At 39.7% G+C, this 13,974-nt stretch overlaps 1 protein-coding gene across 12 annotated transcripts in view; it reads right to left on the bottom strand.

The window, feature by feature from the left end:
- FOXP1 (forkhead box P1) overlaps positions 1-13,974 on the bottom strand; it is a 552,073-nt gene that overhangs the window by 31,562 nt on the left and 506,537 nt on the right. For all 12 annotated transcript variants that reach the window (XM_083155991.1, XM_083155980.1, XM_083155981.1 and 9 more), the window contains 2 exons: positions 13,473-13,560; positions 5,406-5,489 (listed from right to left, as the gene is read on the bottom strand). In XM_083155991.1, coding sequence (XP_083012117.1) covers positions 5,406-5,489; positions 13,473-13,560 — 172 coding nt within the window. The remainder of the gene's footprint in view (positions 1-5,405; positions 5,490-13,472; positions 13,561-13,974) is intronic.

Genomic DNA, 13,974 nt, shown 5'->3' with positions numbered 1-13,974 from the left:
CCTGTTAGTATGCAACGCCACCTGATAGGCAGAGCACTGGATGGTTTGGAGGCCTATCCTTTGCACCTACTACACAGGATGTGTAGCCACCCCCTGATCATGGAAGCTCATCATAACCTAGGCACATCTGCACCTTAATAGGTATGCCTTTCTGCACGTGGCCAAAAATAGGCAAATTTTCTGTGCACTCAAATTTTTTTTTTTACCAATTTATGACCATTTAACTACCACTTTAGCATCATACGTTTTATTAGGAAGCTGTGCAGCTCTGTCTTCTAGCCTAAGGTACATGCACCATAGCTGCTACTGCATTCTATTAAGCAACGTATAGCGGTTATTCCACAGCCAATGCTCTTTCAAAGACAATAGACAGTGAAAAAGCCAACCTATCCGCTCCCAATTCTTAAAAGTGCAGCAGGAAAATAGTAGTTGAAGTCATCAAACAAGCTAAGGGGGTTATCCCGATAAAACATCAGGAGCTAAAAACGTCAGTTTCTTGCCTCCCCCCCCCCCCCCCGATGCTTCACCGATATTTTTTTAAATCAGGCTATCTAATTAGATTGCCAGATAAAACACACTTTTCACAGTGAAAACAAACGTTCCCTGAAAACGGGGCTATTTTCAGGGATTCTTCTTCACATGCCTGAGCCAGATGAAACAAAATCCCTGATAATCTGCACTAGCATTTAGGGGCTAATTAGATGGCCCCCAGCGATCCAATTACCCGCTGTCCATGAAATATAATCTATAAATGTCCCTTTTGGATATTTCTTGTCTCAGCATGCTTTCTCCGCACCTGAGTTTTATTCCTACTCTTTACTATATATCTATTATCACAACATAAACAAACTTATAGTGTATAGTATAGTGTCATATAAACTTCTTCTGCGTGCGCATTTGCCTACCATCTTACCAATTCCCCCTTATACAGTAAATCATGAATAAAGCATGTATAAACAGTGAGAAATGTAACATACCTACTGTTTTTTTTTCTATACATTAATATGAACACAATTCTGTGACCCTATTTCCCATATTTCATTTGTGAATTACATGTTCGTAATATCGAGGGCACCGTGTGCTTTATTCTCGCTGCCTATAACATCTCTTTAAAAATGATGAATGAGTCACCAGTAATTTTCATAAACAGGCAGTGATGTAAACCCCTAATCAAAATGGATTTCCATTAACTGTCCTGCTTAGTACACATAATTGTATCTTTTTGTTTTTCCTAAATGTATTACATGAGAAGACTGGCGAGAGATCACGAGGGATGCGCTTACATCTTTACTTAAATAAAATACATCTTTTTAACCCTTGCCGGACGCCAACCATACCTGAATAAGCCGCTCTACCAACTACATGTGCCAGCCCGGTGTTCTACCTTATGCTCCAGGGCACAGATTGCTGCCATTAGCCGCGCCAGTCTGCTCAGGGTCAAAATTGATGATTTAATTGCCCAGAATATTCTGGGCTTTAATCACTGAAGATTGGAGACTGTAATCAGGAGCAATAGGCAGTAACGAGCCGAGAGATAACAATTTTAAAAGGGGCCACTCCTATCATTTCCGCCCACTGAACATACAGTAAGACAGTAGTTCCTGCATTTAGCAATTGATTATCAGGAGTTTTGTCTCCATCCATCAAAATCATGATATTTTTCTATTACGGGTTCCACCTCCAGCAGTTTCCGGAAAAAATTTAAAAAATAAACAGCACTCAGCTTATTAACCCTTTGGGTTCCAAGTGAATTTGACAAAATAGGTGTAAAACTTGCCAAGCAAACATTTTTTTTTAAATAATAATAACTTATATAATCTTTTTTTACATAACTTTTTTTTATTTGAATTTATATAACATATGTGAGAGACTTTCTAATTTTTATTTATTTTGAACATCTCTCACAGATATATTGGCATCCTTCCTTGTGGCAAATTAACTATTCCTATCATCTTCTGTTAGAAGTATCCCAAATCTAGGGGGTACATTTACTCAAAGTTTGTTCTAAATCAATGTTGTGTTGCATGGGATAAAATACACATTTAATAACCAATTATTTTTTTTTATATGCATTATTTACGAATAATGTTCGTAAATGCATACATTAGCCCCTTACACTCAACGCTGAGTTTGTAAATGTAACCCCAAGATACCATAAATAAAGCATGCTATGAATGCCAACAGTATTGTGGTTTATAGGTAGTCTAAAACTATTTTAAATGAAGTGACAGTGTACAAAGTGTAATATAAAATAAGCTGCACAACCCCTTATCCCCTGTCTTATCTATATTTTCCATGACATTGCCAAGCAAATATGTCTCCAGCATTTTCTTCATAACTGTGCCCTCATTCCCAAAAATAAAATGATTAAATGTTTATTTAATTGTGCTTAAAATAAATGGAAATATGTAATTATGTTTTGGGCTATATAATGGTTCTGCCAAGTGTGCAAATATTAGAAGAAAAAAAAAACTAAACACTATAACTCAACCATTTTATTTTATATTTTCGCAGCTTACTTAGCCAATGTTACAACATAGTTTTATGGTACATTTAATTGGCTGTGCATATTTCTATTTATCATATATATATATATTTTTGCTTTTTATTTAAAAAAAATACATTAATTGCTTTCAGCTTACAGTGAAAAGAAATACAAAGAATGGAATATTTAACCAAGCATTTGATTTGAAAATGTTATTTTAAATGTTTTAGGTCAAGTCTGAATTGGCTCACTGTCGGAAAAACTTAATTACTGCTCAGCCATTAGAAAAAATTATATTGCCTCTTTCATGGATGACAGTTGTGTGACGTTTGGGAATACTTAAAAAAAAGCAATTATTCCCTGATACAATATACAAAATGTTGACGACAACTTTTCTAATTAAAATATATTCTGGGTTTTTATGGACACCTGAAACTTCTGATGGAAGTGGATCATAAACGGTTCCTTTGATTGTGATCATAAAAAAAAAAGATATAAATCACAATTTTGTTTTTGTGCTTAACACACAGGAATAACATTACACTGTAAATATTTAGAGATACTATAATTTTGTTAATTATAATAATATTTTTTTTTACTTATCAATAAATTCATTGTAAGTTCTGTTATAGATGCAAAATTCAACAAAACATTTTCAGATATCTATTCTCACAAATTCCCAAATTGGGGGCCAAATTCTAATATTGGACACATACTTCAGTTTAGTAGCCATCCTAAGGCAACTATGCTGATTTTGTAGCATATGGCCTCGGGGACCACGAAGCAAGATAATCAGCCTGACAAATTCCACAAAAAGCCTTCTAAATCTTAGCCTAATCATGAAGTGCCTTGGTCTGGGGTGGGGCATAACTGGAATTTTGTGGGGCTCCAAGGCAAATAGTGAAGCGGTCCCCAAAACTTCTAGAAAAAAACACCCTCACATCACAACTTAGTGTGATCTATTCTTCCTACTCAGAGCAGGCAGAGACATCAATTCGCTTCCCGTTGAGACTATAATTTTACAGCTCTATAATGGTAACTCTTATGCACGGCATTCTGGGTATTAAAATGGCTTGCACTGTCAGCCATTTCCACTGTGGACACAGCGATATTACTCTATGGACTATTTCCCAGGGGAGGTAAAAAGTGGCAGGTACAGGAACAGCTGGTAGGTAGCCATGATCTCTACTGTCCATGTAGAAACACTCACTGCCTAGATGAGATAATTGGTTCCTAGTGAAATTACAGGCTACATTCTCTCATATCGTATAGGTGGGCCACGGCATGGATGTTGTTACAAGTTGTAGACTGGTGTTCTTGTTGATCATGTCACTTTCTATAACCACAAATAGGCTAATTAATCAATGGACATGTACTGTATGTTGCAGGTGTTAGCCATTCCGGCCATACATTTTGCAATAACGCTGGAGGTCAATGAATCTTGACTTGAAGTTAAAGCTTGCAATATCGGTCTACAAGCTACCCCAACTCATGTTAATAGTCAACACAGTGGCGGACCTCAGCAGGTCTTCTTTCAAAGAGTTTGCCCTCATGGACAATTCCACCAGTGCTCAGTCTACTGGCGTGATGCAATTGAAAAGTCTGATTTGTTTTATTCCTGATACCTCGTACAAAAACAATAAGTAAAATCCAGGACAAATGTTTGAAATCATATATAAATGTAATTGTCTACCCACAATGCCATTGTGTCCTGTAGAAAAAGATCCAAGCCAAAGCACCTGTCTATTTAATCCTTGGCGTGGCTTTCTCAACTTTCCAATAATTAAAACTTAGATGAAAAATATTTAAAAAAAAACACATTTTTTTCAATGTGAAGAGTGCGTTTGAGCCTAGCATACTGCCTACAGAGAATAACAACACCCTCCTCACCCTTTTAAGAAAAAAAAAACCCTAAAAAAAACAAAAGGGTTGGTAGTTGATTGCCTGTAAGTGTAGACCCTTTTCATATACAAATTGATTTTTTTCCCTCTTATATTTGCCAAAGGGTGGTGCAACTGTAAATTTACATAGACTAATCCAAACAATCTCTGCATCTGACAATAGGGAACCTCACACAGGCTGTCTATTGCTGGTTTACATATCAGTGGGCTTGATGTTCGCTTGTAACAACGTTGGAGCTGTCAAAGGTTTGCTTTGGACTCTAAATAAATGGGTATAAAAGCACTGTGCGGAAATATTAGACTTTCCTCACAAGAAGACCCGCTGTGTATGAATTCCAAAGCTATTCATTTTTTTCAGTCAGAAATATGCATGCATGTTCTTTATAATAACTAAGTACTGTGCACAGCAAATAGCAATGGCGATGTCCCCCCACCCAGCAGAAAAGTAAAAAATTGTTTTACAGAGAGGTAAAATGGACATCATGAAAAAACGCAAATTAATACATAAAGTCACCTTTAAAGAATCACTACTCACAAAAACTACAAAATGGCGGATAAATCTCATATTTCACCATGTCCATGGAAGCCATCCATGGCCCTATATTGGAGTCTTGTATACAAAATACTATGCTGCTTATCCAAACAGGAAATCATGTTGTCGATGCCCCTCCCACACCTTCCATTTGTATGTACTGATATGTACACAGGAGAGTGGCACTGACTTGAATATATACAGAAACAGGTGTGAAATAGTAGGTGATTTCAAGAAAACCACTGGATCTAAGCAAATGGAATTTACATATTTAACTAAGTGACGTAAAGTGATTAACTAAATATCTTCAAATTTCCCCAAACTTTCAGTGTAGAATAATTAGTTTATGCATCCAGTGCACTTTGCAAGTGAGGCCAACTTGGACATAGCCACTTTGTGGGTGGGGCGAATATTCATGAGAACATAACCCATTTCTCAGGTATAAATTCCTTTCTACCCACTAAAAAAGCCCCATAAAAATACTCACAGGTTGTGGGCTGGCTTTGGGTTCTGTTGACTTCACGTGTAAATGGGTCATCATGGCTTGCAGGCGTTCTTTGTCTTTGGAAAGCTGTAAGAAATTATAAAGAGAAAAGCGTTAGAAATAACATAGGAAGTGCATATTTACGTGTAGTAACATGAGTGGAAGCTGCCAAACAGTGTAATGCTGAGAAATAACAGAACTTTAGGTCAGGCATAGCAATACAGTGCCACCTACTGGCATAATCAAAAAGAAAAATTATCAAAAGTACTGGGTCAAGCTGGGTACACACTGGTAGATAAATTCTCCATACGCACTGCCTGATCCTTCCAGACTGACATCACAAATGGTGCGGGTGCATTTGCATGTGCCCGACCACTGAGCTGTCAATCACCGGCGGATCCCAGCACGGATGTACAGGCGGTCGGCGGATTGCAGATATATCGGTCATACACACTGGCCGATGGTGCATCGATAGATCGGCCAGACCTTTAGGGATTTATCACCACATTGTTCTCAAACGTACACGGGCGGGGGGCACGGCCCATGGGAACGCTCAGCGTTTCCTAGGCATTCCCATGAAAACGCTGGAGATCCGGCAATGACGCGGGTGTGGAGGACGGCCAGCTGACGTCAGTGGATGTCAGCTACCCACCTGCTTCCCGCACAGGGCGCTCGCAAATCAGAGACACCTTAGAGGTGTCTCTAATCTACGTGCACTGGAGAAATCATTCGATGGTCAACCCAGATCCACCTGCATTAGTAAATGTGTGGGGTGTTTTTTTTAATTTGGGAGGCCAATCCCGGGATTGAGCATTTTCAATCCTGATTCCCAGGATTGAAAAAATGCCCCTGGATTGGCATCCCTAATACCAACTGCCGGGATTTCATACGCAACCCATAAAAAGATAACTGTGTAAAATAAATAATATTTCTCTTTCCACGTGATGATTAACATTTAAGAGCATAGCCATAACCTACACACAATCAAGGCAGCCATTTTGTAAGGTGAACTAATATAACTCAAGCCGATAATCAAATGAACGCACATGGGCACGCTTCATAGTGCGCATGTGCAAGGCCATCCTGTGATGTCCCAGGTTACTTGGCCGCTGCACACACATTCGATGGTGGAGTGTTTGGGAATGGATTTGCCACTATTCGCATGGCTGCTATTCCAAGTATGTGTCATTCTGAGAAAGGCGCTTGGTTATGATCCCATCGCCACGTTCCTGGCCGAAGACTCTACCACCACTCCACTTCGGATTGTGAAATGGAGGTGGGTGCTTTTTTACTTATTTTTTTACAATTACCTTTGTGAATATTACAAGGTATATTTTCATTATTGACCAGTTTGAGTATTAGATTCACAATACTAAAACAGTATCTGATGGCCAAATGTCAGCCTGCAAACAGGTTCTCTGTGCGCTATATTCTATCTCCAGAAACGTCTGGGAAGACACTGAAATTATCTTGAAATGCACATAATTAATCTTACTGGAAGGATGAATCAGAGCCTCATCACACCAAGCATCAGTGTAAACCATTTTAGGATTTGCCCTTAAATAGATGCTGGAATGTAACCATTTTATTTGTATTCTCTTCCACGGAGCTGACTGGAAGCCGCTCGCACAAAATGACTTTTATAATTCCCAACCTAATGCCTACGCTTACTCTTGGTCAATTACATAATATCAATGCCTGCTCGAATCTGATATCCTGTTGTACAGACACTACAGGCGATACCTAAAGTTCATATGTTGGTGATTACAAAATTGTAGATTGTAAAGGACAACATGAAAATGAAATTTGAAGGGTAAGTCGGTGCTGGCAGTAGCAGCGAGGGTGATTTCCGCAGCCTTCCTGGCACATTATCTTTATAGCTGAATGGATTGGATTCCCTAAACACAGTAAAATATCTACTGTCTATGACACTGTGTATTGCTTTGAATCTACATTGCAAAGGGGAGTGGAGAAGTTTGATTTGTTAAATATAGCTTCTTTCTTTTTTTTTTCATGGAACGGATTAACCCTCGCGGGGATCAATGAAGTCGCCGCGGCTGTAAAATACGAAATATTCCTGTTGCTACAAGTGCCAATGAACCTAGTCCCCCCCCTCCCCCCCAACCGCTAATTGGAACCTAAGGGAATTGAACAAGTTACATTAGGTTAACTTGCGCTAGAAAACACATCTTAGCGAAAATGAGTGCCTAACGCAGTGCCCAGCCCCCCAAGGTCACGGATAATGGGCAGAAATCACATAATAAACAAAGGGAACACAAGATCAGTTACTGAAGGATGATAAGAGTTGGCCACCAACATTGCATTTTGGGGCATACGATAGGGAAAGTAATCACGCCAGGGGCTAGCATTTTAAGACAGCTTCAAAGTAAGCCATACAAATCATTTTTTTTAAGAGACTAGAAAATTTATGGATTGACCATTGGATGACCACAAAAACACTTGCTTTATAACAGAAATCCTGGAGCATACCAAGGAAGTGTAGGAGTCAGGAATGGTCAGGCGAGGGTACTAACTGGGAGAATGGTAATACAGTATGCACCATGGGGCATAGAGTTGTGGCCAAGAGGAAGATAGGTACGGAAAATTGTACCAACAAGACACATGCACCACCCACTCTCGGTGGTCAGTTGGTTTCCAATTCCTAAAGGATTTCCCCGGGTGCCAAAGAGCCAACCATGATTAAGCCTGTTCGAGATATGGGTTTCCAGTGGCACAGATTGTGGTATGTAGTGGTCAGGTCTAGGTATTAGGTGCCCAACTATGCTGGTATGGAGGAGACATTGGATTGCTTAAATGCATCTGCTACATCTTTATCTGTATATATATTATTGACATAAGACCATAGCAGAGGCAGATCCAGGGGAGGGGGAGATCAAGGCGATCACCCTCTGTAACAGACACACCTCCTTCTTCAGGTAGCCCAAGTTCCCTCTCCATCTTAGAGCCCAAATCTCAGCCAGTTTTGCCTCCACCACTACTCCAGTGTACGATAACGTATAGGTTCTCCTCTATTAGGACTCACGCAGGCAGTGTGCCTTATATTTTCCACTGAGCGATTAGGTCTAAGCTAAAATATGAAACTGGTGTTTATACTTTTGGCTGAATGAATCTTTCCACGTGACATGCACCCAGGATCAGTTGCGGGGTGCCAACGCGGTAGACTGAGACGTATTTTGCAAAGCATCAGCAAAAAATAAAAATGTAATTGGAGTTGCATGCAGCATCGCCTCAGTAATAGTCCTTTACAAATGCCACGGCGCTGAGCAGGGGACACGTACCTGATCACCATCCCACTGCATACATTACACTGTGCAATGATTCTGCATAAAATTAATTTCTGTGAATGAATGCATGAACAATATATGAGGAAATTACGAGAGGTTATTACACCTCGGGTCATTATATACTACTTGGCGCTAAGCTGCAGGCATAGCTGCTCATCGCTTATTCATTAACAAGTCGTAATCAAACGTGTGACCATCACACTGTTAAAGGGACATTATACTAAAACTGTACTAAATCTATAAATCATATTTTCTACAGCGATTATTGTGGTTTAAAAGAAGGGTTCTCTGAGAGAATCTTTGTTTCAGTTATTGCGCCACAAAAAAACAAACTTGTCTCCTGATATTTTCCTGTCATGTCTGGCCACTAGAGGCACTATTACATTGAGGTCTATGGGTACATCATCTGACTGGAACACCAAGATGGCTGCTCACTTCCTGTTAACAGTATATGTTGAGATTTCATGTTCTCCAACCTCCTCTCTTCATTCTGCCTCCTAGTCTCTACATTCAGTCAATGACCATCACCTTTTTTCCACTCGGGTTTCAACATCTCACTACTGTAAATGTTCTATTTACTGTAATGTGTTGCCAAGCACTGTCCTCTTGATGCCCTCTGTACGGTGCTGTGGACCACGTGTAGGGCCCAACAAATAACATTTAATAAAAATAATTTGAAATCATCCCAAATCATATATATATATATATATATATATATATATATATATATATATGCCAAATAGTTCATGAGCATTACCACAGTTGGATCAAATGTTATAGTTCAACAATTTTCACTGTGGTGATGCTTCAAGAGGCCACCCACTGATGAGTGTGTCACGTTGCAGTGGCTGCCATTTTGTGGACTTACATTTACCAATTTGCTGGGGAACAGTGACATAACTGAATCATATTGTGCCTCAGTGATGTCACTGCTTCCCAGTGAATAAAAGGCTAATGATTGTAGACTGTGGCTTGCTAAATGGGCCCGACCATTGTGTTTGTTACAGATACACTCTTATTAAGTGATAAAGTGATTGACAGGAGAATAGAACATACTGAACACGAGATTGACAACAATCATAGATTATTGCTCTCTCTTATTCTAGTCTGGTTACTGGGACCATTTCACATGGGCAATAGAAATGTAATTATTTTATCTAAATAATATAAATAACCCATGTTGTAAATTACATTAGTATAAAGTCAAAACCCTCCAAGGCACACAGACCACCTTCTAGTACGCTCGCTGTAAAGTATACATAGTTGGCTTCAAATAGACGGATGCTAGAATGGTCCCAGAGAAAAGAAAAGGAAAAAAATGACAGCAGACTGCAATCTATTATTGGAACTTAATAAGATAAGTAAATAAAACAATTATAGATTGTGCAGAACCCAAACTGTATTAGCAAGACCTCCAAATCCAGCCAGATCATTAAATGACGGTCACCTCCTCAATTGAGGCTTCAAAGACCAACGGGCAGCCACCTAAGCCGGCGTGACAGCTGCAAGACAGCAGCGTTTATCCGAGAGGACCGTACGGCAGCGGATGACTCAAACGAAAGCGTGACAAGTTGCCCTTTTTAATGTTGACTGAATACTTTGGAATTTGCAGAAGTGACCTTCTAAACTCGTGTGTTTACTATAAATGGCTGTTTATATCCTGTGTTCTCCAACTCCTGTTGCCATATTTAAAGGGGAGTCACTCGAGTAAGGCTAGACAATAGGAATTTATGAGATTAGCAGATTCCTATAGCAAATGTCCTGCACAGCCTATAAGTAACGCTACACTATTCTATGTTATAGAGGACTGTTAATTACATGTAAAATACATTTTATTGGAATCACAGCAATATTTACAGTCATAGTTTATAACAGCCACACACACAAAGAGAAAAAAGATGCAAGTGGACTATTTATAACACTACTGATTAGAACGGTAATACACTTTGCAAAAAGCGCTAGGTTTGATATATAATCTTGGCCAAGATTATGGGGATACCCACCACGTCCAGGTATCTGCATGGGGTAAGATCCTAACATTCCGCAGATTCATGTCTGAGAAATGGGACACCCCCAAAACCAAATTTGTTTAGCCAGTTGAGTTAAAACTTACATCTATTATGATGCAATCATTTTTGGCAAAATGCTGCAAAATCTTTTTTTGCATAGTAAAAAAAACAAAAAAAAATGTGCAGCATTCCAAAGTGTGAAAAGCTTTATTCATAAATCACAAAAACATAAGTAACAGAGGGGAAAAAAGGTTATATACTTCTGTACTACAACATTATACATTTATGTAGCTTGCGATGTTCATTATAATCAAAACATCTATTCATATTCAAAAATGATTATCGCCATGAACTGCGGGCGTACTACGCATTTTATAACAAAAGGACCTAAAGTCAACCATCATCTACTCAAAGTAGAGGCAGCCATTTTGTGAGGTGAACCAGCATCCCTTAGTCTGCAGCAGGACTATTCACTAGGATCTAACGAAGTCACGGAGCGAGACATGAGGTACTTTTGGACTCACGCCTCATTGTCATCGCTATAGGATTTGATGAAGGGTATGGGCTGCCAGTTACACATGTATGGCTGAACACATAACTAAATCAAACAGTATTCTGTTGCTTCAACAAAGATTCTAATAAAACTGACCCTTTTTTTTTTGAACATGGAATAATTGGAAATGACCATTATAACAACAATAAAACAGAAGTACTAAAATTCCGCTGGAGAAAATGATGTTTGATGTATTATTACCACTCTAACGTATCAGCTGTAAATCTTAATAAGAGTGCGTAATTGCTTGGTGTGTGGCTGGTCTCCTTCATGTGGCCACATAGCCAACTTCCTCCTGTAATTGTTTCTGCAAGCCTCGATAATTTACGCTCCACACCACCATACTGGGAAATAAATTAGGCCGTACTGGGTTAATGAAGAGTACACTGGGAGGGGAGGGAAGAGACCAAGGCCCAGATTCACACAGGGACCAAAATGACACAAGACAAATTGAGATAGGAAAAAAAATGTTATGTATTTAAAAAGATATATGCTTTTTTTTCTTTTTTTTTTAACAGAGGGATAGCAACAACAGAAAGTTTAAGTCTGTTTTTGCAGATATTTCTCCGTGACTATTTGAAGCTGCAAATGACTTTAAAATTCCAAATGTAATTATCTTCCCTATTTAGCCCAGGGCCCTCTATATATCTCCGTTCTGCGGACTTGCATACAAAGCAGGCATTTCATTCAGAAGCCACTATGCAACACCCGGTATAATCGGGGGTTATCGCAGGCCCATGACGAGAGGGGGGGTTCATTTATCACCTCCTGCCTAGGCCTACTCAAACGTCAACCGCCATGCACGTTAACGTGGGTAGGAACCCTCATCTACAGACGCATATACAGTACTGCGCTAGGATTCACCTTTTACTATTAAGTGGTTAAGAAAGGTTTATATTGACAATGACTTAAATTAGGGGCTTATTCAGACCTGTCCAAATTCGTCCCGTTCCGGATGGCGGGGGTCTGTGTAAGCGCACACACCTGGAGCGAATGCCTTCTGGGAGAGTATACCCTCGCCGGGGGCGTTTGCTACAAGATAGGCAGGCAGGGGGCGGCTGCAGGGGACCGACAAGCATTTTATGGGCGTGCCCACAAAAATGGTGGGTGCGCCCATAGAAAATCCTTCGATGGTGAGCGACCACTGACTGTTTTTTTTTTTTTTTATCTTGTGTCCGCATGCGAGCGGATGTGTAAGCGCACACATCTGCTCGCGTTTGGCGGGGCGGTGTTTACATGCTCGCTAGACAGCAAATATACATAGCCTAGCGGGCAGTTCCGAATGAGGCCCTTAATGGTAGATCATAATGTCCCCTATACCTCATAATGTTACCCCATTCTATGTAATACATTCTATTTATTGTCCTCTGATATCAGTCTTTTTAGGTTCATAGGGGTTGATTCCAAAGCCAAGCCAACTGGCCTATGGACACGGTATTATGTGCACATGGTCAGCACCTCTCATTTTCTGTACTGATACACTTCATAAGACAGGTACATGTTGTTTATGAGTCTTCTCTTATTTAGGGGGAGTCATATCAAATCTTAAGGCCCCCTTACACTTGTTCAACTTATTGTTCAACAAATTGAACCTGATTGACTCAAGATTTATCCTATGGGCAAGAGGTTCAATTTCATCCAATCTCTTGGTTATACCCAATGGCAAGGGATTGTGGATTGTGTCCTACACATCAGGCACATAAGATTTTGTCAGACAGGCACATCAGATTTTGTCAGATAAATTGACTCAAATTGGATGAAATCTTACAAAATCTCACAAGTGTAAGGGGCCCTTAAGGGGCCCTTTAGAGTTGAAGTGGCCAAAGTTCTATTCTGACACACTGGGGCAGATGTATTAAGGCTGGTGAAGAGATAAAGTGGAAGGAGATAACGCACCAGCCAATCAGCTGTGTTTGAAATATGACAGTTGGAAGTTGATTGGCTGGTGCGTTATCTCCTTCCACTTTTTCTCCACTTTATCTCCAGTTTATCTCTTCGCCAGGCTTAATACATCTGCCCCATTGTTCTCTTGTGGTGCAGATTCCTGACCAATCACATTTCCTTCCTGCTCGTGAGAAGATTAGCATATTCAAGACAAATCGGAATCCAAGCTCCTGAATTCATGTAATGGAGGGAGAAGCCTGGGGACAACCACATTTAAATGACAAAAGAAGAAGCCAGGAAAATGGTGACGGTATGTTACCTGTAACTCTAATTGCTGTACAACTTGCATCTGAACTCGACATTGAGCTGTACTCCTGTCATCCAATGCATGCTCGCTGTTGAGATGTCTGTAATGATAGAAGAAGAGATAATGAGGACAAGATATCCGCCGTGCCTCCGGTTCCACAGTGATTTAGGGCCTAGGCTAAATGATGCTGACTCCTTAGAACATGGAATCCTAGTGGGGGAATTACAACTCAACAAAACGAGTAGCTTATGTTTATCGGAATTTCTATATACTGCATATGGGCTGTGACTACCTGCCTGAGCACAGTCACTCAGTATGACCATCATAGCTCCTAAGCAGAAAGGGATACAAAATGGCAACAATAAAACCACACACAAAAAAAAATTCTAAAAAGAATTCTGTTAAAATAAATTTTCCAATAAAAGCGTATTGGTGAATTTAACATTAGGGCAACATAAATGACTGGATGGGATCACTAATGGAGACTGTAAAAATAATTTAAAGTTGATCTAAA

This window comes from Crinia signifera, chromosome 8 (assembly GCF_055691185.1).
Source record: "Crinia signifera chromosome 8, ASM5569118v1, whole genome shotgun sequence".
In the NCBI taxonomy this organism is placed as follows: Eukaryota; Metazoa; Chordata; class Amphibia; order Anura; family Myobatrachidae; genus Crinia; species Crinia signifera.
Note: the sequence above shows the minus strand (reverse complement) of the source record. Positions and strands in the feature narration are given on the sequence as shown.